At 44.1% G+C, this 27024-nt stretch overlaps 1 protein-coding gene across 1 annotated transcript in view; it reads left to right on the forward strand.

Moving 5' to 3' along the window:
- The window catches only part of SHC4 (SHC adaptor protein 4), a 115274-nt gene extending 89331 nt beyond the window's left edge, over positions 1-25943 (forward strand). The window contains exons 8-12 of the mRNA XM_070423334.1: positions 113-284; positions 2318-2378; positions 9647-9826; positions 20535-20788; positions 23565-25943. Of these exons, the coding sequence (XP_070279435.1) occupies positions 113-284; positions 2318-2378; positions 9647-9826; positions 20535-20788; positions 23565-23720 (823 nt within the window). The 3' untranslated portion in view covers positions 23721-25943. The remainder of the gene's footprint in view (positions 1-112; positions 285-2317; positions 2379-9646; positions 9827-20534; positions 20789-23564) is intronic.
- The last annotated feature ends 1081 nt before the right edge of the window (positions 25944-27024 follow it).

Genomic DNA, 27024 nt, shown 5'->3' on the forward strand with positions numbered 1-27024 from the left:
CAACATGAATGCAGCGTTTTTCAGGATGATTTGCGTTGTTCTGACCCATCTGCATCCCCTACAGCATTTGAATTCCCGCCCAGCCTCTTGGGGATTCTTTTTTGCCTTACAGTGAGGAGGTCCATATTGACGGCCATGCGGACGAGAGAGACGATCATGAGTATTACAATGAAATACCAGGAAAGCAGCCACCCATGGGTGGTGTTTCAGACGTGCGGGTCAGAGTTCAAGCCACAGAACAGATGGCTTACTGCCCCATACGGTGTGAAAAGTTGTGCTATTTGGTAAGTAACGTTTTATTATGATTGGAACTAGCAAAGTGATTCTGTCCTTATCACTAGAGAGTTTAATTTGTGGGTTTCCAAATGCTAATTTAGAGAAAGTATCATCTTCCTCAGTACTGAGCCAGAGAGTGAATCATTGACAGGGCCTGGAGTAGATCATTTTTACTCCAATTCCCAACCTCCGCCTCAGCAGCTGACCTCACATCTCACTTCACTGGAACCCCAGGGCAGTCCAACACATTATCCTCAACTTCACCCTCTCCCGTCTCCAAGTCTTCCTACGTTCTCCTTGCCTCTCTTCCTTAGTTACCATCTCCACAGCTAGTCTTTCCCTTGGGCTCCTGATCCCACCCACCCATCCTACCAACTCTGTGCCCTTGTTCTGTCATCAACCTCTGTCTCGATCTGTATTCTCTCTCTGTCTACCAGTTCTTTCCCTTCTGTCTGCATATAAACTTGGACTCCTCCAACCCAACTAATAATGTCCCACCTCCTCCTCTTTCTTTAACCCACAAACTTCTAGAAAAAAAGAAAAACAACTATCTTTACCTATACTTTTAAGATCTGAACTCCACTTGACAACTTGAGAGAAATTACTTATACAGTAGTCACCCATTTATTTTTTTTTTAGTCACCAGTGGTTTAATTGCTAAATCTACTTCCTTCCCCAGTATTCTGAATTTGTCTCCAGCATTTGATACCTGTTGGCTGCCTTGTGTTTTCTTAGACCTCGTCTGTTAGCTTCTAAAACATTTCCATTGTGTGATACGGATCCCACATCTCTAGTTGCCGTTTTTCTTTCTTTTGTTTGGCTTTCCAAATTTTATTATGAATATTTTCAAACATACAGAAAAGTTGAAAGAATTATACGGCGAACACTCATAGACTCACCATCTAGATTCTACAATTAACATTTTATTATATTTGCTCTGTCATCCTATGTAGCCATCTATCCTCCACCCATCCATCCATCTTATTTTTGATGCATTTCCAAAGTAAGTTGCATCTTTTCTTTTTCTGTCTTGTATTCTTGCATCCCCTCCCCTGGGAAGCCAAGCCCTTGCCTCACCACCAGGGAGGCGCTCTCCAATGCACTGCCCTGGCCCAGTTTCTCCTGTGGCCTGACACCTATGTGTGTAGTCCTCCAGCCTCTTCTCCCAGCTCCTACCTCCCTCGGCTGTGATGCCACAGGCATGAAGTTGCTGGTTTATATCAAGACTGAACTGAGCGTTTTCTCCTGGACTCCAAACCAGAGTCCTCTACTGATTTACTCATATTATAGAATGGCATTGCCACTCTTTCAATAATCTACAGTTTTTTGTTTTCCTCACACATTGAGCCCTATAGCAACTCATCTTAGAGACCTGGGATTCTATGTCTTTTGAATATACCCAACCTTTTCCAGTCCTAGCGCATCTTTCTAAGTTCTGGTCCTCACTTGCCCGGATGATTCTGAAAGCCCCTTCTTTATCTCTAATTTCATGCCCCCCAGACGCTCCCGCACGAAATGGCTGGGTTATCTTCCTAAAGCACAGACACCCCTTCTCGAAGGCATCCCTGGATCCCATCCCAATACTGAAGTGAGCACGAGATGTTTAAGGATGAAAGTGAGCCTGGCACCAGCCCCAGCAGAGTAGGGCCGCAGTCTGCCATTCACGATTAGGTAGAGGTTTGCCAAGTGGCCGGTGTTTAGACAAGTGTCCTGGAAATCACACCTTCTCGCTGAGCCTTGGCCTGAGTCCTGGAATGTGACCTCCCAGCAGAAGCAGTGCCCTCAGGATGCGCCTGGTGGTGGCAGCTGTGACGACCCTCACCCCCGTCTCTGCAGCTCCCAACAACGCACTGTGGAAAGGAGTCTACACTCCTCACCCCAAGCCCGTTTCCTTTTTTCACCTGCCAGGCACTTCCTGTATCAGAAGGTGAAGCTGTCTGCTGTAGTCTGCTGGGAGTGTTATTCCTGCTTAGTTTATTCTGGGGAAGTTCAGGAACGGATGCTGTGATTATAAATGTCTCACGATCTGTTGTCCCTGCAGCCTGGGAACTCGGACTGCAGCAGCGTCTATGAGAACTGTTTGGAGCAAAGCAGGGCAATCGGTAGGTACAGTCGCCCTTCCCCATCGGCCACTCTCCCTACTCTTTTATGTCACGTGGTCACATTGCTGTAACACTTGATGGGAAAGGCAGGTGCATATTCTGAACACATACTGCCTCGGCTACAGGCCTCCGCGTTCTGAGAGACCCAGGAGGCCACGGGCGGGTGCCTGGGGAGGCTCCTGTTTCTCCCTCTGCCGCACTGTCCTCCTTCCCGGGGCCTCTCACTGCTCTGACACAAAGGCTCGCACTGGAAAGGTGCTTTCTCCGACTCCCATTTCAAAGGTCAGGCAGTAGGCGAATGTGAGAATGAGTGCTTGTCAAGTCCACCAGGATTAAGAGAAAACCTTTATTTCTGCTTGGCAAAGGGAACAAAGAAATCTGAAATGTGAGTCCTGATCCCGGTCCCACCCACCCCAGACCTGCCGGGGCGTTAAATGGCTGATGACTGCTTGTGGTTACTGACATAGGGCGCAGCTTTTCCACAGCACAGGTGCAGGGCATCCACTCTCAGATTGGAAACTATTTTCATAAAAACAAGGTATACTGACAGGTCGTTTCATTCTTACAAATGGTTGAAAGTATTTATCCATTTATGTACTCATTTGGGAAGGAAAGTTTTGCAGCTTTACAGGGGGAGATAACTGGACAGTGAAAGTAATACAGGGGAGGGTAGACCTGGATGACCACATGTAGGGATGCTAAGGAAATTAGCAGGAACTTGTCCTGTAGAAGGTAGTCACTCCCAAGGATGCTTTGGTATTTCTGATGGAATTATGCCAATGTAATCTATTGATTTTATTATTTTTATGCAGTGGGGAAAGCATGAGGATTTATTGTTTGGGGTACAGCTATGATTACCACCTTCCTCCAACCTGAAAAAATAATAAGAGTAGTGAGTAATGCAGTAATTAAAATTCTTCAAAAGTATGGCTTCTTTTGATAGAAATTAAAATGTCATGCTATTCTTTAAAGTTGTTTAAATTTTTAAAGGAATTCTTAATGATCTGACTAAAACAAATTAGATGAATGGTAAATGTCTTTTTAAAACTATGCTCCCTGCTCCAACCAGTTTGGCTCAGTGGATAGAGCATCGGCCCATGGACTGAAGGGTTCAGGTTCAATTCCGGTCAAGGACATGTACCTTGGTTGCAGGCTCCATCCCTGGCTCTGGTTGGGGTGCGTGTCTCTCTCACATAGATGTTTCTCTCTCTCTCTGTCTCTCCCCCTTCCTTCCACTCTCTCTAAAAATCAATGGGAAAAAATATCCTTGGGTGGAAATTTAAAAATAAACAAAACTATGCTCCCTGTGAGCTGTAATTGCTCCCTCCCTCCCTCCTTTCCCTTTCTCTGGAAACCCCTCACCTAAGGACCCCGTTTTCCACCTGTGCTGAAGCTCCCTGAAACTGTCTCCACGCTCTGCCTTGATCTCATTTTATAGTCTTCACTAGAGACCCGGTGCATGAAATTTGTGCACTCGGGGGGTCTAGGGGAAGTCCCTCAGCCCGGCCTGTGCCCTCTTGCAGTCCAGGAGACCTTGGGGGATGTCCAACTGATGGCTTAGGCCGAGTAAGCCATCAGTCGGACATCCTTAGCACTGGTGCGGAGATGGGAGAGGCTCTCACCAGCCATGAGCCCAGCTTCTGGCTGAGCGGTGCTCCCCCTGTGGAAGCACACTGACCACCAGGGGGTAACTTCTGCATTGAGCGTCTGCCCCCTGATGGTCAGTGCACGTCATAGTGAATGGTTGTTCCGCTATCGGGCCAAATCTGGCTCTCTGACATCCCCTGAGGGGTCCCGGATTGCGAGAGGGTGCAAGCCAGGCCAAGGGACCCCACGGGTGCACAATATAGGCCAGGGAGGGACACGGGAGGTTGGCCAGCCGGGGAGGGGCCGTGGGAGGGCTCCAGGGCATGTCTGGCCCATCTCACTCAGTCCCAATCGCAGTACCAATCGGCCAGACCCCAGCAGCAAGCTAATTTACCAGTCGAAGCGTCTGCCCCCTGGTGGTCAGTGCACATCATAGCGAGCAGTTGAGCAGCCTTAGCATTTTATGCTTTGATTGATTGAACAGATGACCAGACACTTAGCATATTAGGCTTTTTTTATATAGGATTTCTTCAACAATTCACTCAATGCCTCTTTACTGTCCTGTGGGTCAAGCACCGAGCTATAACATTGTTTCTTTTAAAAAGCAGGTTCCTTACTTTCAGTGGGAACCAGAACACTAGGCAGCTACTTCCCCCGACCTCAGCCACTGAGACCATGGGGCTAGAAAGAGTCAGCCCTGCTCCAGGGGCCACGACAAGTGTGGTTCTTCCCATTGTGGCAGGAAGGACGTCCCTAACTCGGTATCCTTTCATCCACAGACACACAGGAATCAGGTATTCCTACCTTGGGGCCTGAGTTGGACATATGTTAAAAAGTGATCTGAAATTCTTGACCAGTGAGCAAATTAATAGCAGTTGCCAGAATAGCAAATAGACATTTTTATGGTTTTTCCCAGAGATTCATACATAAGCATTTGGGAGACACCTATACAAATATTTTCAATAAGGTTTGGCTTTTTCCTCCCAAGACATTGATTTATTCAAATATTGACATAAAACTTGAATCCCAGTGTATTATAAATACTGCACTAGGCTTCTGGTTGTTGAAGGAGTTAATTGTATTTATTGCCAGATGTATAAAATATCCCTATCCTTAATAATAAATTCCCTTATGGAAAGAAATAGTTAGCAAAATAGAATAATGTTCCCCCAACCTTCAATTTAAAATGGGAATGTTGATATTTTTAATCAAAAAGACATTAAATTCCCACAAACCCTACTTATAAACGTTGGTACTTACAGCGTACACACTGTGTATGTACTTACTAGTATATTCTGCCAGAAACCGCCTCTTGGGCTGGTTGGGTGGTTCTCAGTCGTACTTGGCACAAAGGCCTTTTGGCCTGCATAGCGGCTAGCAGGTGTGGGTCAGCTCTCATCAGCCACACGCTTCTCCCTAAAAAGATTTTAAATTTGGGTAAAGGGTGAGATATCTTTTTTTTAAAATTTAAGACAACATTGCTGACTTAAATATAATGGCACACTTGAAATAAAAAAAGGAATGGTAGTTTTCAGGAGAGACTGGGTGTGGACATGGGCGCTTCTGTGCCAGCCTGTGGGATGGCAGACTTGGTGTGGTCAGCGCATGCCAGCGCGCCGAGAGGGGCAGACGAGCAGCGCCCTGTGCCGAAGGCCGGCTCTGGGTCTTTAGGTCGTGGTGCGGCCAGCCCGGGTCGCACTCAGTCATCTGCTCATTCAGCTGACAGACATTTTTCTTTTGGGCATCTGCTTTTGGCCAGACATTGAAGATGCAGAAGGTACACCGATAAGTGGGTTCTAGTCTCTCCTCAAGGACTCAGGGAATTTGTAGTCTTAAGGGGAAGACAGACAAGTAAGCAGACGCCTTCAGTGCATCAGAGAGTGGCACCTTCCTGACCCAGCCTGGGGAAGGGAGGAACTTACCGGAAGGCTTCCTAAAGGAGGTGGATTCAGAGCAGAATCTTACTAGATAAATGGAAGTTAGGTCAAGAAAGGGATGGGGCCCAGCCAGCGTGGCTCAGTGGTTAAGCATTGACTTATGAATCAGGAAGTCACAGTTCGATTCCCGGTCAAGGCACATGCCTGGGTTGGGGGCTCCATCCCCAGTAGAGGGCGTGCAGGAGGCACCCAGTCAATGATTCTCTCTCATCATTGAGGTTTCTATCTCTCTCTCTCTCCCTCTAACTTCCTCTCTGAAATAAACAAAAATGTATTAAAAAAAAAAAAACAAAGAAAAGAATGGGGTGGCTATTACAGCAGGAACTAAGCACTGTGTGCAGAGGCCCAGTATCAATGAATAAATACACCCTGAGCATTGATGGGAACTTCCTATTGCAGTGATGGCGAACCTATGACACGCGTGTCAGAGGTGACATGCGAACTCATTTTTTTGGTTGATTTTTCTTTGTTAAATGGCATTTAAATATATAAAATAAATATCAAAAATGTAAGTCTTGCCCTAACCAGTTTGTCTCAGCAGATGGAGCATCAGCCTGCGGACTCAAGGGTCCCAGGTTCGATTCCGGTCAAGGGCATGTACCTTGGTTGCAGGCGCATCCCCAATGGGGGGTGTGCAAGAGGCAGCTGATCAATGTTTCTCTCTCATTGATGTTTCTGACTCTCTATCCCTCTCCCCTCCTCTCTGTAGAAAATCAATAAAATGTATAAAAAATGAAAAAAGAGAAGCTTAAAAAAATATATATATATAAGTCTTTGTTTTACTATGGTTGCAAATATCAAAAAATTTCTATATGTGACACGGCACCAGAGTTAAGTTAGGGTTTTTCAAAATGCTGACACGCCGAGCTCAAAAAGTTCGCCATCACTGTCTATTGAATCCTACTAGGAGGCAGGCTCTATGCTCAGTGAGGGTCTCGGCCACATTCTTTAATTTAATCCTCACAGCCATATTTTAAGCGAGGCACCCCCCATTTTACAAAACTGATACTTGGAGAGGTTAAGTGGCATGCCTCACGCCACACAAATAGTAAGCAATAACACAGGGATGTGAAGTCAGGTCCCTGTTCATTCAGAAGCACACTGCTTGCAAACACTTTTGATCATATTCTACTTTCAGTAAATTTTTAAGAGCAGGCACTCCTAAATAAATGGTAATTTAATCAGATGTAAGTTTTTGACACATATACTAATATATTATGCAAGTATAATAAAACACACAAAAATAGAAATTTTCGAAGTTAGAGTTAATGATAAACATTTTCTAAAAATGTCTTGCTAATTACATTGACTGAATACTGTCATTAAATAATATCTCAGGGCCCAATATACATTTAAAGCATTTATTGATCAATAAAATTTACATAAATCCACATTTCAAATCTCAATAATTCTAACTTTTGGTAGATTAAACTTTGCATTTAATTATATTATTCTTATAAGCTCTAATGCAGCCAAGGAGGAGCTTGTACTAAAAAGAATAATCTTCAGTTCTTGATTTATTTGCAGGGATCTTTTAGCCACTTAAGCATTTGTGAAAGTAAGTTTAGATTAAATGAAATAACACACTTCATGAATCCACTTCACCAAGCAGTTGCAAATTGTCATGTGCTGCAAACAAATGAGGTGCCTTGCCAACCTCTCCCTCTAGAAATTCCACTCCTCCCTCAGGGTCGCCCATGTATAGAACATGACATGGCACAAGGTGACATGTGACACCGATAGGCAGACAAAGTGTAAAGGAGGAGCAGGTATTAAGAGCTGTTGTCTTCCGGTTGGGCTTCCCTGAGTCGGTGCACTCTTGGGTTTCCATGCTTTGCATTACGTCATACAGCTATTCACCATGATGTGAAGTCCAATATGAAGTTGGTCCCTTTTGGACCACATGGGAGGGGTTTAATGACTGAAACAATAGAAGGACTGGTGTTGTTTTGTGGTGGGATGATGGAATGCCACTGTCCCCACTTCATGTGCATCTTGGTGATCTCGTAGCACATGTGGCCCAAAACTATAAATGTACTGGTTTTAATAGCAAAGCAAAAAAATTCCATCCTGGCATTCTCAAGACAGAACCATCTGGATGGTACAAAGTACTTGAACTACCTGCCATCAGGTAGTGAACGATGGTGCTAATATCCATTCATCCAGTAACTGCTGTTGATGTCATTTTATGTGCCCGGCATGTGCTAGGAGCAGGAGTAGCAGCCGTGAACAAGACAGACAGGATCCCTGTCCTCATGGAACATGCAGTTCAGATATAGTAAACACCTTAAAAAATAATAAGCAGCCAAATCGGTTTGGCTCAGTGGATAGAGCGTCGGCCTGCGGACTGAAAGGTCCCAGGTTCAATTCCGGTCAAGGGCATGTACCTTGGTTGTGGGCACATCCCCAGTAGGAGGTGTGCAGGAGGCAGCTGGTCGATGTTTCTCTCTCATCGATGTTTCTAACTCTCTATCCCTCTCCCTTCCTCTCTGTAAAAAATCAATAAAATATATTTAAAAAATAATAAACAACAAAATATATTACTTTTTAAAAATATATATATTTTATTAATTTTTTTACAGAGAGGAAGGGTGAGGGATAGAGTTAGAAACATCAATAAGAGAAACATCGATCAGCTGCCTGCACACCTCCCACTGGGGATGTGCCCGCAACCAAGATACATGCCCTTGACCGGAATTGAACCCGGGACCCCTCAATCTGCAGGCTGACGCTCTATCTACTGAGCCAAACTGACCAGGGCAAAATATATTGTTCTTGCGATACGGGCTTCAAAGGCCAAGTACAAACTCCTGGGAAAGCAGAGACTGAGCCTAGTCTGAGAAGGTCAGAGAAGGCTCTCTTGAGAAAGTGAGGTTTGAACTGACACCTGAAGGATGAGGATGCTGGAGAAGGGGAGAGAAGAGCATGTCAATCAGAAGATGGCCTTGCGGTGGGGATCATTCTGCAAGAAGGCCAACGTGAGCCCAACGGGACAAGAGGGGTTACCAGGGAAGCTGGGTGGCCAGGAGGAGGGCCACGGGCTTGTTGAAGACTTTGAGCTTTGTCTGAAGATGCAATGGAAGGAATTAAAGGGTTTTGAATCTCTGAGAAATATGATGAGATTTTCAGTTCTAAAAAGGTCATTTTGGCCATAATGTGCAGAATCGAATGGAGAGGAGAAAATGGAGTCAGGGAGGTGGAGGAGATAGTCAGGGGAGTGGAGGAGATGGCCTGAGGGGTGAGTCCATTCTGATAAAAAACAGCGGAAACACCAGTCCTTGCTGCAAGGCTGAGCTGGGCAGAACAAAGCTGAGCATAGAGAGAAGAGAGGCTTCCCACTCTAAATCATTTTAAATCAAGGAATGAGTTTTTTGAAAAGGAGTTTGAATAATTGGTATTCAGGTTTCGTGTGGCACATGTGTTTTCTTGGTCTGGACTGCAGCTCTGAGCAATGTTGTCTGCTGGTTGGTCTGTTTGCTGGACAGTCGGCCCTTTTCCTGCCGGGCTGTTCTCTGGGATCTTCCTGCTCCTTTTCTGTCTGTTTGAAGCCATGGGGCAGGGAGACCAACAAGAGGGAGCTTTTCCTCAAAGACCAGAGCTTATCTAATTTCTATAGGTTAATATTCAATCCTTGTAGGGGAGGAGGGTGGCTTTTGGCTTCCTATCAATTCTAGACTCTAATATGATTTCATTTATTGTTTGCAAAGCAGAACATGATACACTGATCTCAACTAATCACTACAGGTAATGCCCACGAGAGAGCAGTGCCGTCCCAAAGGGACACTGCGTTAATGAAGCACACGTGTCGAGTGGATCTCTTCGACGACCCCTGCTACATTAACACGCAGGCTCTTCACAGCGCACTGGGCTCTGCCCGGAATCCAAGCTCCGCCCAGCTGCTGGGGAGCCTGTGGCACCGTGAAAGTAAGTAGCTATTTTCTGTCTGTATTAGTCTCCTGTAGGTGCTGTAACAAATTGCTGCAAACTGGGTGTCTTAACACAACAGAAATTCATTGTTTCACAGTTCTGGGGGCCAGGAATCCTAAATGAACATGTTAGTTGGGGTGGTACCTTCTGAAAGCTCTGGAGAAGAATCTGTCCCAGGCCTCTCCTAGTTCCTTGGCTTGTCTTCACCTCAGTCTTCACCTGGCCTTCACCCTGCGTCTCAGATCTCCCTCTTCTCTCTCTTATAAGATAGCAGCTTCTGAATTTAGGGCCCACCTAAACCCAGGAGGAGCTCATCTAGAGAACATCAATGACATCTGCAAAGACCCTTTTCCCAAATGAGGTCACAGTCACCGGTATGGGGGGTTAGGACTTGAACCTAATCTTTTGAGGTTACTATTGAGCTCACTACACTGTCTCACATGAAAGAAGGCTATTTCCTTGGCCTCATTTTCAGGAAGCTATAAGGATTCTTTCTGACCTCAGCCCCTCACCACAATAACAGATAATAACATAGTTATTAACAGAATTTTGTGGAGATAATGAGTGTCAAAATGTGGGGACTTTGTGATATGGGCTTCAAAGGGAAAGTACAAACTGCTAGGAAAGCAGAGAGACTGAGCCTGGTCTGAGAAGGTCAGAGAAGGCTCTCTTGAGGAAGTGAGGTTTAAATCATCTTTTCACATACTTTCAATTTTGCTATGAGCTCTTGCTGAAGGGAGGATGTTCAAAGCCAGGAGATAATTTTGAATTTGTTTGTTTGCATGAGAAACAATGGCCATGACTTCGGTTCTGTTTATTGATGATGTTAATTTTACTCTTTTCACAACCCCTTGGTAAGTCATCTATTCAGCACTAAAATAAGATGGCTCCTTTTTAAAAGTGTATACTGTGAGTAAAAACACTAAGACTTTACTTAATCTTAAAATACATCACTTTCTTGCCAATTGCTTCCAGGGATAAATGCAGAAGCAGGAATATCTATAATAATAAAAGCATGATATGCTAATTAGACTGGACAGCCAAACAGCCGAACAACCATCCAGACGACAAAGCCAGGGCTGCGAGGGCCAGTCCTTTGCACGAATTTCGTGCATCGGGCCTCTAGTAAATAAATAAAAGCAAAAACAAGCCAAAAGCATACAATCAACTGAAATATAAACAAAACATGCTTCTCATAAAATGTTGATGTGTGTTGGGTTCAGAGATTGTCTTGGTGTCAAATCTGGTTCATTCCAAGGATGGAGAACACACTGCTGAGCAGGTCCTTTCACTGGCCCAGGAGGCCTTTCCCGAACTGCCAAGGGAACTGCACAGCTGGCGTGGCCAGGTGGCCAGATGAAATGCAAATGGAGACTTTGCTGAGCCTTGGCTTAACCAGATCACCTGAACTCTCTAGACCAGTGGTTCTCAACCTTGGCTGCACATTAGAATCACCTGGGAATCTTTTTTTTTTTTCAAATATATTTTTATTGATGTTTTACAGAGAAGAAGGGAGAGGGACAGAGAGAAACATCGATAAGAGAGAAACATCAGCTGCCTCCCGCACACCCCCTGCACAACCAAGGTACATGCCCTTGATTGGAATCGAACCCGGGACCTTTCAGTCCGCAGGCTGACGCTCCATCCAAAGAGCCAAATCGGTTAGGGCGATGGGAATCTTTTTAAAATCCTGATTTCTGGGCCGCATCCTCCAAAAATTCTGTTTCTTTGTTATTAATGTTGTGGCCCCACCCCATAACAAAGAAACAGAATTTCCAGAGGATGAGGCCCAGAAATCAGGATTTTAAAAAGATTCCCAGGTGATTCTAATGTGCAGCCAAGGTTGAGAACCACTGCTCTAGACCAGTGGTTGGCAAACTCATTAGTCAGCAGAGCCAAATATCAACAGTACAATGACTGAAATTTCTTTTGAGAACCAAATTTTTTAAACTTAAACTATATAGGTAGGTACATTGTTATTAACTTAATTAGGGTACTCCTAAGGCTTAGGAAGAGCCACACTCAAGGGGCCAAAGAGCCGCATGTGGCTCGCAAGCCGCAGTTTGCCAACCACGGCTCTAGACTAAAAAACAGACGTCCTCGTGGCCGGACAGGTGGCGAATGGGCCGTCTTCTTACAAGCTTTCCAAGATCACTCTTGGCTCCCAAGCATCCCTGCTGGGTTGGTTCTCTGGAAGCAGACACTGAGATGGGGCTTGTCATGCAGGGTCTTTATTGGGATCAGTTATCTGGAAGGGAGGGGCAGGAAGTAGGCTGGGGCCGGGAGGGATTGGCAAAGCCTCAGCCAACCCTGCAGAGAGCTTATGGGCCTGTGAGAGTGCCCCACATTGGCCCCACTTATCTCAGTCTTTGGACGTGGGCCACATGAGGGCTTGCCTGAGGGTAGGACAGCTCCCTGCAGCTGAGGCAGACCCTGCGGGATGGTTGGCTGGAGGCTGGCTGCTGACACCTGGGCTCTTGGTCCTTCCCTGAAGGGGGATCTGAGTCGTGTATCTCCACATCCATCACAGGGGGACCTGGGTAATGGGATATGCAGTGAACGCAGATTCCTGCGGTGAACTTAGCTACACTGGAGAGTATCCTGTTTGGATCAGGTAATATTTGTTAGAGGCACCGCTTTTTGAAAACAAGTTTGTGGACCTCAGATTTTAAAAGTCACTTTATAAGACTTTACATTGGTAGCTTCCACGTCATGGGCTGTTCAGAGCAGCAACCTATTATTAGAAATATGGCCTGAGTCAGGTGATCTGACCTAGTCCTTGATTCTCAACTGCAGTGCCTTTATAACCAAGTCTTTAATGTTAAAAATGCTCACAACTCAAGCAAAGGAACTTTGCCTTTTATCATAAACAATTTTATAATGTGAAAAGGCAAAATTAATCCATAACACCATTCCTGACATTGGTGGAAAGTAAATAAGTCTTACTATATCCAAAATAGTAATGTCAAATGTGTTCTCGCTGACTCCAGCCTTCTTTATTCATCCTTTTCCCCTCTCTCTGCCTTGGAGGCAACAGTTTTAATAATTTAGGCCTCTAGTACTCTCTTACTCTTTATTCCCATTAGGATTGGTTGTACCATAGCCCTCCTGGGCTTCTTGCTACCCCCTCCAGGTTCATTTCAGCTTATCATTACTCCCTCCAAAAATTTAAATCCAACTCCAAAAATATAAATAATGTTGACTTAAGAAAATTTAGTAGAGATGGAGTAGGGATAACTTTGGACATACTTTTCTGCAAAATATCTTAAATACACCTTTTAACCTTTCTCCCCTAATGTTTCCTCCTATTTCTTTCTAGCTTTTTGAGGCATCCTTAGCCTCCCTTATTCGTACAAAAGCTCACAGATTAGCTCAGTAAAATGAGACAATTACCTAATAGCTCTCAAGCATAACATCAGGGCACCTCAGTTCATCCTGGCATACAGCCAGCATAGGAGAGCTCTGGCACAGTCCTTACTCTTATCACACACGGCAGAGGAATCATTAGTTCTCATACTGTTTAATTTTTGTAACAATTTATGTTAGTTTCAGTCGAAAGCTGCCATAACAAAGAAATACCATAGTGTAAAAAGGACTGAAGTTCATTCATTATACCTATTAGCCCCCCAAATTGGTGGTACAGGTCTGATAGGAAGTTTGTCATTCTTAACACCTGGCTTCACTCTCTGGTCTAAGGTGGCTGCTTGGCCAGTCACCATCATATCTGTATTCAGCCAGTGGGCAGAGAGAAAGGCAAGAGGCATACATACACATACATTCCTTAAAAGGACATGACTCAGAAAAGCAGGCATCATTTCTCCCCACCTGCTATTTGTGGGACTCGGTCATGTGGCCATACCCAGCTTCAAAGGGGCTAACAATGTTACTCTAGCTGGGTGGCCATGTGCCCAGCTAAAACCAGCATGTAATGAAAGGGAGGAGAGGTATTGGTGAACAGCTGTCCCTGCTACCTTTCTGCCACCCCAATGAGCTCTCTTCACATAGAACCCATTTGCCCTCTCCCAAAGGAAGACTTTGAAAATACCCCATCCGGTTAGAGCATGCAGCTTAAAAGTCCATGACATCTGGGTGGCATGAGTCCCCTCGATCAAGATTGGGTAGGGATTCTTATAATTGCCAAGTTGTCTGCCCTCCTGCACAACCAAAATTGCTGGTGGAATTGGAATAAGATAACCGCAGTACAAACCCACACTTACAAAAGGGAAGCACGCAAAACACACCGCGACCATTGGTTCTAGTGACTGCCTCATCCTGCCAGGGGTGATGTGCAGGCTCCCTGAGCTGGAGGTGGGAGATGATGATCTGCCTGGACTCTGGTTCTGCTTTAGGAGAGGACTCCTCATCTGTTGTTATCTAGGGGCTGGACCTGTGCCTTCCGGGATGTTTCTGCCATCATCCTCCGTGTGTACATTGAAAGGAGATGCTGGAGAATGTGTCTTTCTTGGGAGCTTCACAACTTTCACAGCCTATTCCTGTTGGCATGGGCTCAAGAGATTGGAGTTTGCTCAAGAGGCCAAACAGCCAAACCAGAAGAGACTGTGGTTTCTTCGGCAGTGCAATTTACCGAAAAATGTAGTAGGATTGTGCTTTATTCACTTAGAGTCAGTTCTACATGAAGTGCCCCATAATATTCCTTTATTATCCTCTTATTGCCTGAAGGATGCCTTCTCTCTTTCTTGTTATTGGTATTTTCTGTCTTCTCGTTTCTTTTCTTGATCAGTGTTCATCAAGATTTATTCAGCTTAATTGATCTTTTCAAAGTACCTAAGTTTTGGTTTCATTTTCTCTATTGTTTTTTATTTTCTATTTCATTGATTTCCATTTTTATCTTTAGTATATCTTCCTTCTATTTGCTTTGGATTAAATTTTTCTCTTCTCTATCCAGCTTCTATTACATTTTCTTCTATCAGCTTTATTGTTTTATTTATATAATAAAATATTTACTCAACTTGAAATTTATATTTTATATGAGGTAGGGGGAGTCTAACAGTGTTATCTAACACTCTGCTCACACCTTTATATCCCTCTTCTAGTTTACCTTTAGTTATGTTGCTATCTGATATCCTGACTTTTGTATACATTTTTAATTCTGTAAACAGTTTTTTCCAGTCCTTTGATAATAGTCGATATTATCCAAACATCCTTTTACGTGTTCTTTTAAAAACTGACTGTATCAATAAGCTGTCTTCACAATTCACATTAGTTTTGTTTCTTTAAATGTCTCATCCCTCCTTTCTCATTGACATTACTTGCAATTGCTAATTCTAGACTTTGCATGTTAGATTTTTCTTTTAGACTCTATCTATATATGACTCTGTTTCTGAGCCTTTTATATACATGAATACTTTTCCTGATGGCTTATTTGTCTGTTCTATACCAGTATATTAATTACTATATACTAATTACTGTGGCTTTGTAATATATCTTAACTAGGGGCCCGGTGCACAAAGATTCATGCACTGGGGGTGGGTCCCTCAGGCCGACCTGCATCCTCTCCAATCTTGGAGCCCTCAGGGGAGCCCTCTCCAATCCAGGAGTTTCTGTCTGTCTTTTCAATCATATGAGCGAATTGTCTGAGACCCCCAACCCAGTTTGGTTTGTTGCTCACAGAATAATAGAGGCTTTTTTTTTTTTCTTTGCTTCATTGGTGGAGATTTCCTGGAAGTTTTAGGATATCTTCCCTTTAATTTTTCCTAGACACTCTGGTTTTACTTATGTCTCTCACCTTTGCTTTCCCTCCATCCCCCTCCACAACAGTAACTTGCTCCAGGCTCACTTTGCTCTAGTGCAGTGATGGCGAACCTATGACATGCGTGTCAGAGGTGACATGCAAACTCATTTTTTTGGTTGATTTTTCTTTGTTAAATGGCATTTAAATATATAAAATAAATATCAAAAATATAAGTCTTTGTTTTACTATGGTTGCAAATATCAAAAAATTTCTATATGTGGCACGCCACCAGAGTTAAGTTAGGGTTTTTCAAAATGCTGACAAGCCGAGCTCAAAAGGTTCGCCATCACTGCTCTAGTGTCTAGGAGATCCATCTGCCACCAGAACTACGATTCCTAGCATTCCTGGTGCTCCCCGTGCTCTGGGCTTCTGCTTCTGGTCCTGGGGCTGCCACCAGAACTACTATTCCCAGCATTCCTGGTGCCCCCTGTGCTCTTGGTTTTCCCTTCCAGCTCTGTCTCTGTCCCATGGCCTCCCACTCTGCCAAGTCCTCCAAGCCGCCAGCTCTCCTTCTCTGCTCTCCGTCTGGCGGTTTGGGGAGCCAAGTTCCCCAAGCCGCTCCACTCTCTGCCAGCTCTCTGCCCAGTGCTGTGTATGCAAATTAACCCACCATCTTTGTTGGGTTAATTTGCATACTCACGCCTGATTGGCTGGTGAACATAGCAGAGGGACTGTCAATTTACATGTTTCTCTTTTATTATATAGGATAGACATGTGCATTTTCCTTTATATTACAGATAAGTTTTCTCTGGGTAGTATTTCAGCCCTTCATATATGCTTAACATTTTACGTTGACATATTTTACTAGCAACTTTTAGACATCTTATAGAGTGAACATATTTTCCCCTCAAAATGCAAATAAGTCCCTATTTTATAATTTTCACATGCCCAGTAATCCATACTAATAAACAATATACTGTTGATTCTCATTGTTCATGGATCCCGTATTTGAGAATTTGCTCACTCACTAATCCATACCCCCAAATCAACACTCACGGCACTTTTGTGGTCATTTGCAGGCGTGTGCAGAGCAGTGAAAAATTAGAGTTGCCCAAGGTGCACATTCCCAGCTGAGGTGGAACAAGGCAGTACTCTGCCTTCTTGCTTCAGCTTTCATCTTGTAAGCAAGTGTCCTTTTCCTGTCTACATGGTGTCATGCTTTTCACAGTTTGTGATATTTCTCCATGGTTTTGCTGTTTCAAATGGCCTCTAAGTGTAGTGTTGAAGTTCTGTCCAGCATTCCTAAGCTCAAGAAGCTGTGATGTGCCTTACCAAGAAAATATGTGTTAGATAAGCTTCATTCAGGCTGTTGGCCATGCATTAACGAGTCAAAAATATATACTATGGAAGGTGTCTTTAAACAGAAGCACGCATAAAGCAAGGTGTTGTATGACTGATGAACATGTGGTGACCTGAGGCCTGGAGGAACTTACCCCTGCATGACCCCCAGGGACAATGGCTCACTTTTCACTAATTCGGTGTTCATGGCAACGTTATAAAATATAGCTACCCGAAGGAAGAGAATTCACTACTTAGCGTCCTCCTGAGTCAGAGATGGAGTCATTATAACACTTTGCGGGGAGACAAGGGTGGGCTTTTCCTCTCACAGCAGAAACCTGAGGATTGTCCCCAACCTGGACACGCTTCTCACACCTTTATATCCCTCTTCTAGTTTACCTTTAGTTATGTTGCTATCCAATAGCCTGACTTTTGTATACATTTTTAATTCTGTAAACAGTTTTTTTCCAGTCCTTTGATAATATAATAGTCAACATTATCAAAACATCCTTTTATGTGTGCTTTTAAAAGCTGACTGCATCAATATGCTGTCTTCACAGTTCGCATTAGTTTCATTTCTTTAAAGGTCTCATCCCTCCTTTCTCATCGACATTACTTGCAATTGCTAATTCTAGACCTTGCATGTTAGACTTTTCTTTCTTTTTTTTTTTTTCTTTTTTTTTAAAAATATATTTTATTGATTTTTTACAGAGAGGAAGGGAGAGGGATAGAGAGTTAGAAACACCGATGAGAGAGAAACATCGATCAGCTGCCTCCTGCACATCTCCCACTGGGGATGTGTCCGCAACCCAGGTACATGCCCTTGACCGGAATCGAACCTGGGACCTTTCAGTCCGCAGGCCGACGCTCTATCCACTGAGCCAAACCGGTTTCGGCTAGACTTTTCTTTCTTAAGCTCTATTTCCCTTTTCAGGTTTGCCTGTCAGCTGCATATGGGTATGGAAATTCACATCTATCGTGTGATTTCCTGAAGTTTTAATTGTGAACAATGTGTCTCCAGTTACTAATGGGAACTCCAAGATGACATGCTGATTCTCTTCCAGGATTCCTATCACTTTTTTCTTTTTAGGTCTCAGTTAAATCTAGAGCGGCTTTCCTTGTTGCTTCTTTAACCCTCACTACTTCTGGGAAAATATATCAAGTCAATCATTTATTAAATATTGTGTGGGAATTACATATAAAAAACTACATTGAAATTATGATTATTTTTCTCAAAGTAAACTTTAGGTAAGGGAAGGATCAAGATAATAGATAATGCACCACCATGTTAAGCGTGGTTGTATTTGGTGATAGAGCCAGAGGTGATCCATCTTCTTTGTTTTCCCAAGATTTAAAAGAACTAGCCTGGGTAACTTTTAAAATCAAAACTAAAATTTACAAAAGTCTGTGAGATTTTCTCTTTCAGTAGAATTAGATTTTCAGCAAATGTTTGGATGACTGAAATCTCCTAGCACAGTGTATCTTGTGAGAAACTGAGTTAGGAAAATATTGTCGAGGCCCTCTGGCTGGCCCATGGTCTGTTGCCTCTTTTCACGATGATATAATGTCTCCTTTTCTTTTGTTGTGTCCTTGTCCAAAAGCTCTCCACCATACTCTCAGAAGAAACCAAAACCACCATGCACCAAGATGTGTGTGCCTCACACATGCATGCTCCTCCCCCACTCTCGCACACTTTTTCACAAACATAAACACACACACAGCTACTCATCAGAAGTTCCCTGTTATGCCTCAAGCAGGCAGCACTAAGCCCAACTACAAGTATTATCAAATCTAGACACATTACTTCAGGCTTCCCCCAGAAACAATAGAGGCGAATATTTATAGGCACTAGACGGACTAAAGATATTTTTTAAATAGTGCTGCATTATAATTGTGTTATGTAGAGAAGTTCTTAAGCAAGGACAAAACTATAACATATTAACAGGAGAACTGGATTGTGCCTACAGGGCACTGATTTCCTACATCAGTGACTTCATAGGATTGTCTTGTGTAAGTTCTAAATCTTAGAAGCCAGAGGATTTTTCATGTGAGACCCTTGCGTAAGGACATGTAAACACCCCCTTTGCATTTATAAAGGTGAAGGCTGGTTTCTATGCAAAACGTCCTTTGCATTTAAAGACAAAGCCTGATTTCTATGGTTATTTTCCTGGTAAATTTGCCGTAAGGAATCGTATGACTTTTACCTGGATTCAGACCTAAGAATTTTATGTTATTCCTTCTGGAGATGCTGTATATCATCCTGACAGCCTTGTTATCTTCTAAGGATCCTTGTGGGCACTACAGGAATGGAGTGGATAGACCTTGTGAAATGGAAAGATTTTCCCATCAAAGCAAGGAAGTCAGTCACCTTAGAGCAGTGGTTCTCAACCTTCCTAATGCCGCGACCCTTTAATACAGTTCCTCATGTTGTGGTGACCCCCAACCATAAAATTATTTTCGTTGCTACTGCATAACTGTAATTTTGCTACTGTTTGAATCATAATGTAAATATCTGATATGCAGGATGTATTTTCATTGTTACAGATTGAACATAATTAAAGCATAGTAATTAATCACAAAAACAATATGTAATTATATATGTGTTTTCCGATGGTCTTAGGCGACCCCTGTGAAAGGGTCATTCGACCCCCCCACCCCAAAGGGGTCGCAACCCACAGGTTGGCAACCCACAGGTTGAGAACCGCTGCCTTAGAGTGTGGTGATGAATTACCTGGGCTTTGGAGTCAGACCTTGTTTCAAATCTCAGACCTGCACCATATTAGCAGTGTGACTTTGCACCAGTCATTTAACCTTTGTAAAGATCCATTGCCTTGCCTACCTAATTATGAGAGTGTAACCAAATGGTATACTAGTATATAAAGCATGAGCAGTGCTTGTCATACTTGGTAAATGGAACTACACAGTAATTATTATCACCAAGAGTATCAATGGTATTATTAAGTGCTGCCTGGAGATGCCTTGTCATCCCAGTGCTCTCAACTCTAAATAGGACTTACTCTGCAGAGACTTGGGCCGCTGTCTCAGACCATGCTTCCCTGATGTTTTGCCTTCTTTTACCCGACTGACTCTGTTTTGTCCAGGCCAGTTAATGACACAAACAGAGTAGTCATTTAATAGGAATACTCTGAGGTTCAGCACAGCTTTGAAGTATTTGGTTAGAAGCATCTCTGAAGCACATTGGTAATGTGTTGTGTTTTCTTAAAACTAAATGCTAAAAAAATGGCATCGCCAAAGTTACTGTAGGCATTTTCAAAGAGCTTGGGAAAATCTTAGAAGTTGTCTGTAATCCAGATACAGCATAAGCCTCTTTCTCTTTGACAAACAGCCCCTGGGACATAACAAGCCTCTTGCAGCAGTTCTAAAAGCAGTTCTCGTGGGTCAGTTCCATTCCTCATCAGAAGGAAAAACTCCTGCACCTGGGCAAGCCTCTCTTGGCAACAGAAGCCAAAGGCAGTGTTTGCATCTACCATTCAATTAGAGCCTGTTGGAAGTCCCCAAAACAAAACCCTCATTCGTTCCAGGAACAGCATTGTTCAAATAGCGCCTGGCACGTAGTAGGGGCTCAAGTTATATTTGCTGAGTGAGTGAATGATCGAATAAGTGGATGGATGAGGAGTTAACTTGGTGATGTCTCCTTTTGTATTTTGACTTCAGAGGCCCCTGAAACTGTTCAGCCAGGTGCCACAGCCCAGCCTGCCAGCTCCCAGTCTCTGCCGTACATTCAGCAGCAGCTGCGGAGTGAAGACTGCTACCACGGCAAGCTGAGCAGGAAGGCAGCAGAGAACCTCTTAGTGAAGGATGGGGACTTTCTGGTTCGAGAGAGTGCCACATCTCCTGGCCAGTATGTGCTGAGTGGACTCCAGGGAGGCCAGGCAAAGCATCTTCTTCTGGTGGATCCCGAAGGCAAGGTATTATTGCCTTCTCTCTGTGGCCCTTACAGAATGTTGTGATTGGTTACTCTGAATGACAGGTCCCAAACCTATTGATATTGTTGAAGAGTGTTCAAGGCTAAGAGTTTACTTTTACTTGAAGCCTCCAACTGGGGCAGCAAGTCCTAAATAGAGGTTAGTGGAGGGATTTGAGTAGAAGGCACCTTATAGGATTAAGTAGAGGACAACCTCTTTCTGCCTCTCTCAATTCAATTCAGTGAATTAAATGAATTCCTCCATGGAAGTTCACAGTTGACTATTCACAGTGGCTATTGCTCAGTATCAGCAATAGCTCAGTATCAAGAACTATTACATAGTTCTTGCTGTCAGGGTGCTTATGATTTCATAAAATAGATGCTTAAGTAATTATAAGGATGAATGACATAAGAATGGTTCAGCTAAAGCATTAGGTGTTCCTCAGGATAGAGGAGTTCTCTGGATGAGGCACACAGAAAGGCTCCCTGCAGGGTCTGGCATATAAGATGAACCTTGAAAGAGGGCAAAATCTTTAGAGGGGAGGGCATTTGGAGTGTAGGAAAGGAACCACAGGAGCAGAGCAGCAGAATGGTGTTAAGCCAATAAAAGATGTATGGCTGGAGCGGAGGCTGCCTGTAGACAGAAATGATCCTGGATTAAAATGAAAAAACTGTCAAAAGAGACAAAGAATGATTTTATCCCATCTAATAAAAGAGAAACATGGTAATTAGCCGTACCTCTGCTACCCTTCCCATTGGCTAATCAGGGCGATATGCAAATTAACTGCCAACCAAGATGGTGGCCGGCAGCAGGGCAGCTTGAAGCGAACAGGAGGCTTGCTTGCTTCAGTGACAAAGGAAGCCAACATTCCCCGCCTGCCGCTGCCGGCCTCTGAGCTTGCAGTTTGAAACATTGTTACAAATATAGAAGCTAAACAAAACCCCAGAAACCTGCTTTCAGCCAGCCGGGATCTCAGAGCTGGAGTTGAAACAGTGTTTCGATTATAGAACCCAAACAAACCAGATACCTGCTTTCAGCAGCCGAGGCCTCAGAGCTGGAGCCAAGCCTCAGAGCTAAAGCTGGACCAGAATTTTTAAAAAAAGAAAAAAAGGACAGGTTGGGAGCTTCAGTCACCCGACAGCCTGAAAACAGCCCTCAGCCCCTCACCCAGGCTGGCCAGGCACCCAAGCGGGACCCCCACCCTGATCCAGGACACCCTTCAGGGCAAACCAGCCGGCTCCCACCCATGCACCAGGCCTCTATCCTATATAGTAAAAGGGTAATATGCCTCCCAGCACCGGGATCAGTGGAGCCGCGAGGCCTCCCGGCACCGGGATCAGCGTGACAGGGGGCAGCGCCCAAACCCCCTGATCGCCCTGCGGCTCTGTGTGTGACAGGGGTGGGGCCACAACCTCCCTATCTGCCCTGCTCTGTTCATGACAGAGGAAGGCACCCAACCCCCTGATCGGCCCTGCTCTGTATGTGACAGGGTGCAGTGCCCCAGCCCCCTCCCCACCCCCACCCACAGGCCCTGCTCTGTGTGTGACGGGGTAGAGCCATAACCTCCCCATCGGCCCTGCCCTGAGTGTGACAGGGTGTGGTGCCCCAACCCCCTGATCCGCCCTGCTCTGTGTGTGACAGGGGGGTGCTCCAACTCCCCTATTGGCCCTGCTCTGTGCATGAGAGGGGGGAGCTCCTCAACACCCTGATTGGCCCTGCTCTGTGCGTGACAGGGTACGGAGCCCCAACCCCCCTGAAGGGCCCTGCTCTGTGTGTGACAGGGGGTGGCTCCGCAACCTCCCCATCGACCCTGCCTTGAGTATGACGGGGGAGGTGCCCCAACCCCCCAATCGGCCCTACTCTGAGCGTGACTGAGGGTGGCATCGCAACCTCCCGATCTGCCCTGTTCTGTGCATGACAGGGGGCGGCGCCCCAACTCCCCAATCAGCCCTGCTCTGAGCCCGACCAGGGGCTGCACCTAGGGATTGGGCCTGCCCTCTGCCACCCAGGAGCAGGCCTAAGCCAGCAGGTCGTTATCTCCCGAGTGGTCCCAGACTGCGAGAGGGCACAGGCAGGGCTGAGGGACCCCCCCCCCCCCATCCCCCAGAGTGCACAAATTTTTGTGCACCGGGCCTCTAGTATATATATATATGCCTAAGTGACCATTATGACTAGACAACTGGATGACCGGCTGTAGCTATGACATGCACTGACCACCAGGGGGCAGACGCTCAATACAGGAGCTACTCCTGGTGGTCAGTGCACTCCCACAGCCAACCTCCCACAGCCGGCCAACCTCCTGTGGTCCCTTCCTCCAGCCAGCAGGCCCTGATCAACTGGATTAGGACTGGGCGAGATGGCCCTGATTGGCCCGGATCGCCTGCCAGGCAGAGGGGGTGTGGTGCGCCCCCCCCCCCCGCCCATGCACAAATTCCTGCACCAGGCCTCTAGTATAATGATAAAAGAATCAATTCACTAGAAAGATATAACAATTACCAATATATATGCACACAAACATATGACACAAACATTGATACAACTGAAGGGAGAAATAGATGACAAGTGCTTACCATTTTCCAAACTGGGAGGGGCAGCTGTTTTAAAAAGGTATTTTTACTAAGGGATACAGAGTTAAAAAGTATCTTTTCTTTTTTTCATTAAGCAAAATCTTCTTCAGGGTTATGTGTCACCCCCCTCCCCCCCCCCCCCCCCCCCCAGTTGTTTACATCTGTCAGGAGAACTATTATCATTTAACATACTTCTGTTCCTCCTTTTCAAGGTGAGGACCAAGGATCATATATTTGATAATGTCGGCCACCTTATCAGATACCACATGGATAATAGTTTGCCAATCATCTCTTCTGGAAGTGAAGTAAGCCTTAAACAACCAGTGAGAAGAGATAATATTCCAGGACTTTTGCATTTAAACAAATGATAATATGGAAATACCATCACACTGGTGATTCAAGAAACTCCATTTTGTGTTAGGACACAAGGATGATTCAAACTTGGTTTCTAGATAAAATAGAACAGAAACTATGAAGTGCATCTTTCGAGACCATCATGGACTAACGAAAACTGATCTTCAGAAAGTGGAAGTCCGAAGAGGAGAAGAGGATTGGTCCATTTGAAAAGTTATACAAATGCACGGATGTCACTTTTTAAGGCCATATTGCATTGATAACAAGCTAAAAGCACAATTAAAATCTCACATGCTAAAGACAACTTGAATGAACTGCTGGGGCAGTGGTATGTGCCTTTCAAATTGATCATTAGGGGACATTTTCATATTGGGGAGATTAGTTCTAAGTGTCTTCATATTCTATAACTACTGAACCATTTGCCAAAAATAAATCTTTCCTCATTACAAAAGTAAGGAGCAATGTGCTTGATGGATATTGACTTGCATTTTTCTGTTTATTAGCACTTTCACTGCAATGTTAAAAGAAATTTGACATTGAATCTGGACTGTGTCTATGGCAGTGGAATCAAATCAAAAGCCACTGAAAGCATTGGTCTGTTGCATTGACTTGCCCCATTTGCTGGTTAAAGGGTTGGGGCCCAAATTGTGTGGCCTAGTATTTCTCGATTTTTGCTATTTGGACTGTTTGTATGCAGCATGTGACAAGCTGAAGAGGCCAAATCTAGTAGTCATTTCTGATTTCATCATATATCTCCCTCCACCCCTCTGCCCACCAAATAAAGCTCATGAGTACATGGATTTAAAAGACGGCAAACAAATCAGTGTTCTTCATAATTAATATCCAAATTGTTTCTATTACTATTTAAAATGCTGAATTTATTTGAAAGGATGGGGAGATCTCCTCCTGATTGGCTATGACTGCATGATGGTCCCTCACCTTTTCTACATAGGATCAGGCCTAATGCAGAAGGGAGAAAACATAGTGAATGAAACAGTGGGAAAGGTTCGCCACGTGGAGACGCAGTGGTAAAGTGATGGTATAATTAAGCGCTGTGTAGGGGAAAGTGCTGGGCTGGCTGTCATCAGGGGGACCACGAGCAAGTTGCTGAACCTGTCTGGATTCCCATTTCCATGTCTCTCATGTGAGAGAGCTGGGTTAGGGTCCATTTCAGCCCTCACATAAGTCTATAAAAAGCAAAATTTCCATTTAGTGGCAATGTTGATCGCCAGTCTCTATAGTTAAGGTGAAAACTTCAGTATTCTCTTTTAGTCTGTCTCTATACTCAGAATGAATGGCACAACTGAGATCAACATTCAGATAGTGGACACCCCAAGCCTTTCAGTAAAAAACATTGAAACTGTGGCAGAACATAAGTAAATATGGTAGAAGTGGATTTGGTTATTTTGAGTAGCAAGAAAACTGCTTCAGTCCTTCACTTGCCTTTGCATGTAGACATATGGCCATTACTATAAAGTGTTTTTTCTTCCTCAGTTATCTGGATAATAGTCTTAACTCCACTTCATTTTGGCTACGTAGATACAACTTAATATTTGTAATTGTGATATATTTGCTAAGTTATAAATAAAGTATGGAAAACTTCTTTTGGATAGAAATAACCAGAAATCAAGCATACTGAACTCTAATATTTTTATGAAAAGGTTTATCATTTTACTTTATTCTATTAATTTCTTAGACAGGTTTGTTTCCTTCTATACAACTAGGAAAGAATGTATTTTTCATCAATTTTGCATACATCTTAGTTCTTGATTATCTGTCCTCATAAAGGAAGGGGTTCAGGAGGGTATAGAATAGATCATAGAGACCTATGGGTGATCTAATCGCCCTTATCAGAGACAGAGAAGGGCTGTGGTGTCAGTCTGCAGAGCAGTGTTCCCTGGGTAGCAAGAAAGAATTCCTGGTCCAAAAAATGCAGAGTATAAAGGATGTGAGCAGTGCACATGGAAAATCAATATTTGACTGTGATGGTATCTTAGTTGGATGAGCAAATACCATACTTACAAACACCACAGACTCTGTGAAAACAGAAAGAAACAACAAAGGGAATGTTTGATTGCATGCTCGTTTACTGACACACTCTCATCTTCACCTGTCTTAAAGTGGAAATCCATTTGACTATAAATACCTGTAAATGTCTTTTCAGAAAAATAAATGATTATTACTTTGTGACTATCGACAGTATATGTCTGATGTTTGGGATTTGGAAAATGTGTCATTTGGGGGCTGTGAGAGTCCCGACAGGAAACAGATGGCTGCCTAAAGTGGGTAATTTGAGATGTTAATAAAGGGACTCTGTTTTACAAAGGTGTGGGCAGAGTGTGGGAAACCACAGGGGAGGACACAGCATTGGGGCCAGGGAAGGGGAAGGGAGGGGACAGTAGCAGAAGGTGAGAGAGCTGTGGGAAGGCTGCTTTTTAGGAGCTATGGCTACCGTGGAGGGACTCAACCAGTCTTGGTGGCTCCAAAAGCAGGGTCATTATTCCACAAATGGTGCTGGAGCAATCGGACCTCTGGGGGCAAAAGAACGAACCTCACGTTTTACATAAACATTAACTCAAATGCATTATGAGCAGGAATGTAAAACTTTTATGAAAGAAAAAATAAGGGCAAATCTTCAGGATATAAGGCTAGGCAAAGAGTTCTTAGACTTGACATGATCCATTAAAAAAAAACACTGGTAAAAAAAAAAAAAATGAAGAGAAAAAAACCTAGTGTATTACACTTCATTGAAAATACAAATTTTTGGCCTTACTGCTGTGGCTCAGTGGTTGAGCATCTATGAACCAGGAGGTCAGGGTTTGTTTTGATTCCTGGTCAGGGCACATGCCTGGGTTGTGGGCTTGATCCCCAGTGTGGGGCATGCAGGAGGCAGCCAATCAATTATTCCCTCTCATCATTGATGTTTCTATCTCTCTCCCTCTCCCTTTCTCTCTGAAATCAATAAAAATGTTTTTTAAAAATTAGCCTGCTATATTTAAAAAATGTAATTTTTTTCTCTGTGAAACAATGTTAAGAAGATGAAAGATAAGCAATAGACTGGAAGAAAATACTTGCCAACCACATATCTGAAAAAGGGCTAATATCTAGAATATATTAAAAAAAAAAACTCTTTAAGCCCTGACTGGTTTGGCTCAGTGGATAAAGCGTCGGCCTGCGGACTGAAGGGTCCCGGGTTCGATTCCGGTCAAGGGCATGTGCCTTGGTTGCGGGCACATCCCCAGTGGGGAGTGTGCGGGAGGCAGCTGATCGATGTTCCTCTCTCATCGATGTTTCTGGCTCTCTATCCCTCTCCCTTCC

This window comes from Myotis yumanensis, unplaced genomic scaffold (assembly GCF_028538775.1).
Source record: "Myotis yumanensis isolate MYYU_CA2020_CCGP unplaced genomic scaffold, mMyoYum1.0.hap1 SCAF_1, whole genome shotgun sequence".
Taxonomy (NCBI): domain Eukaryota; kingdom Metazoa; phylum Chordata; class Mammalia; order Chiroptera; family Vespertilionidae; genus Myotis; species Myotis yumanensis.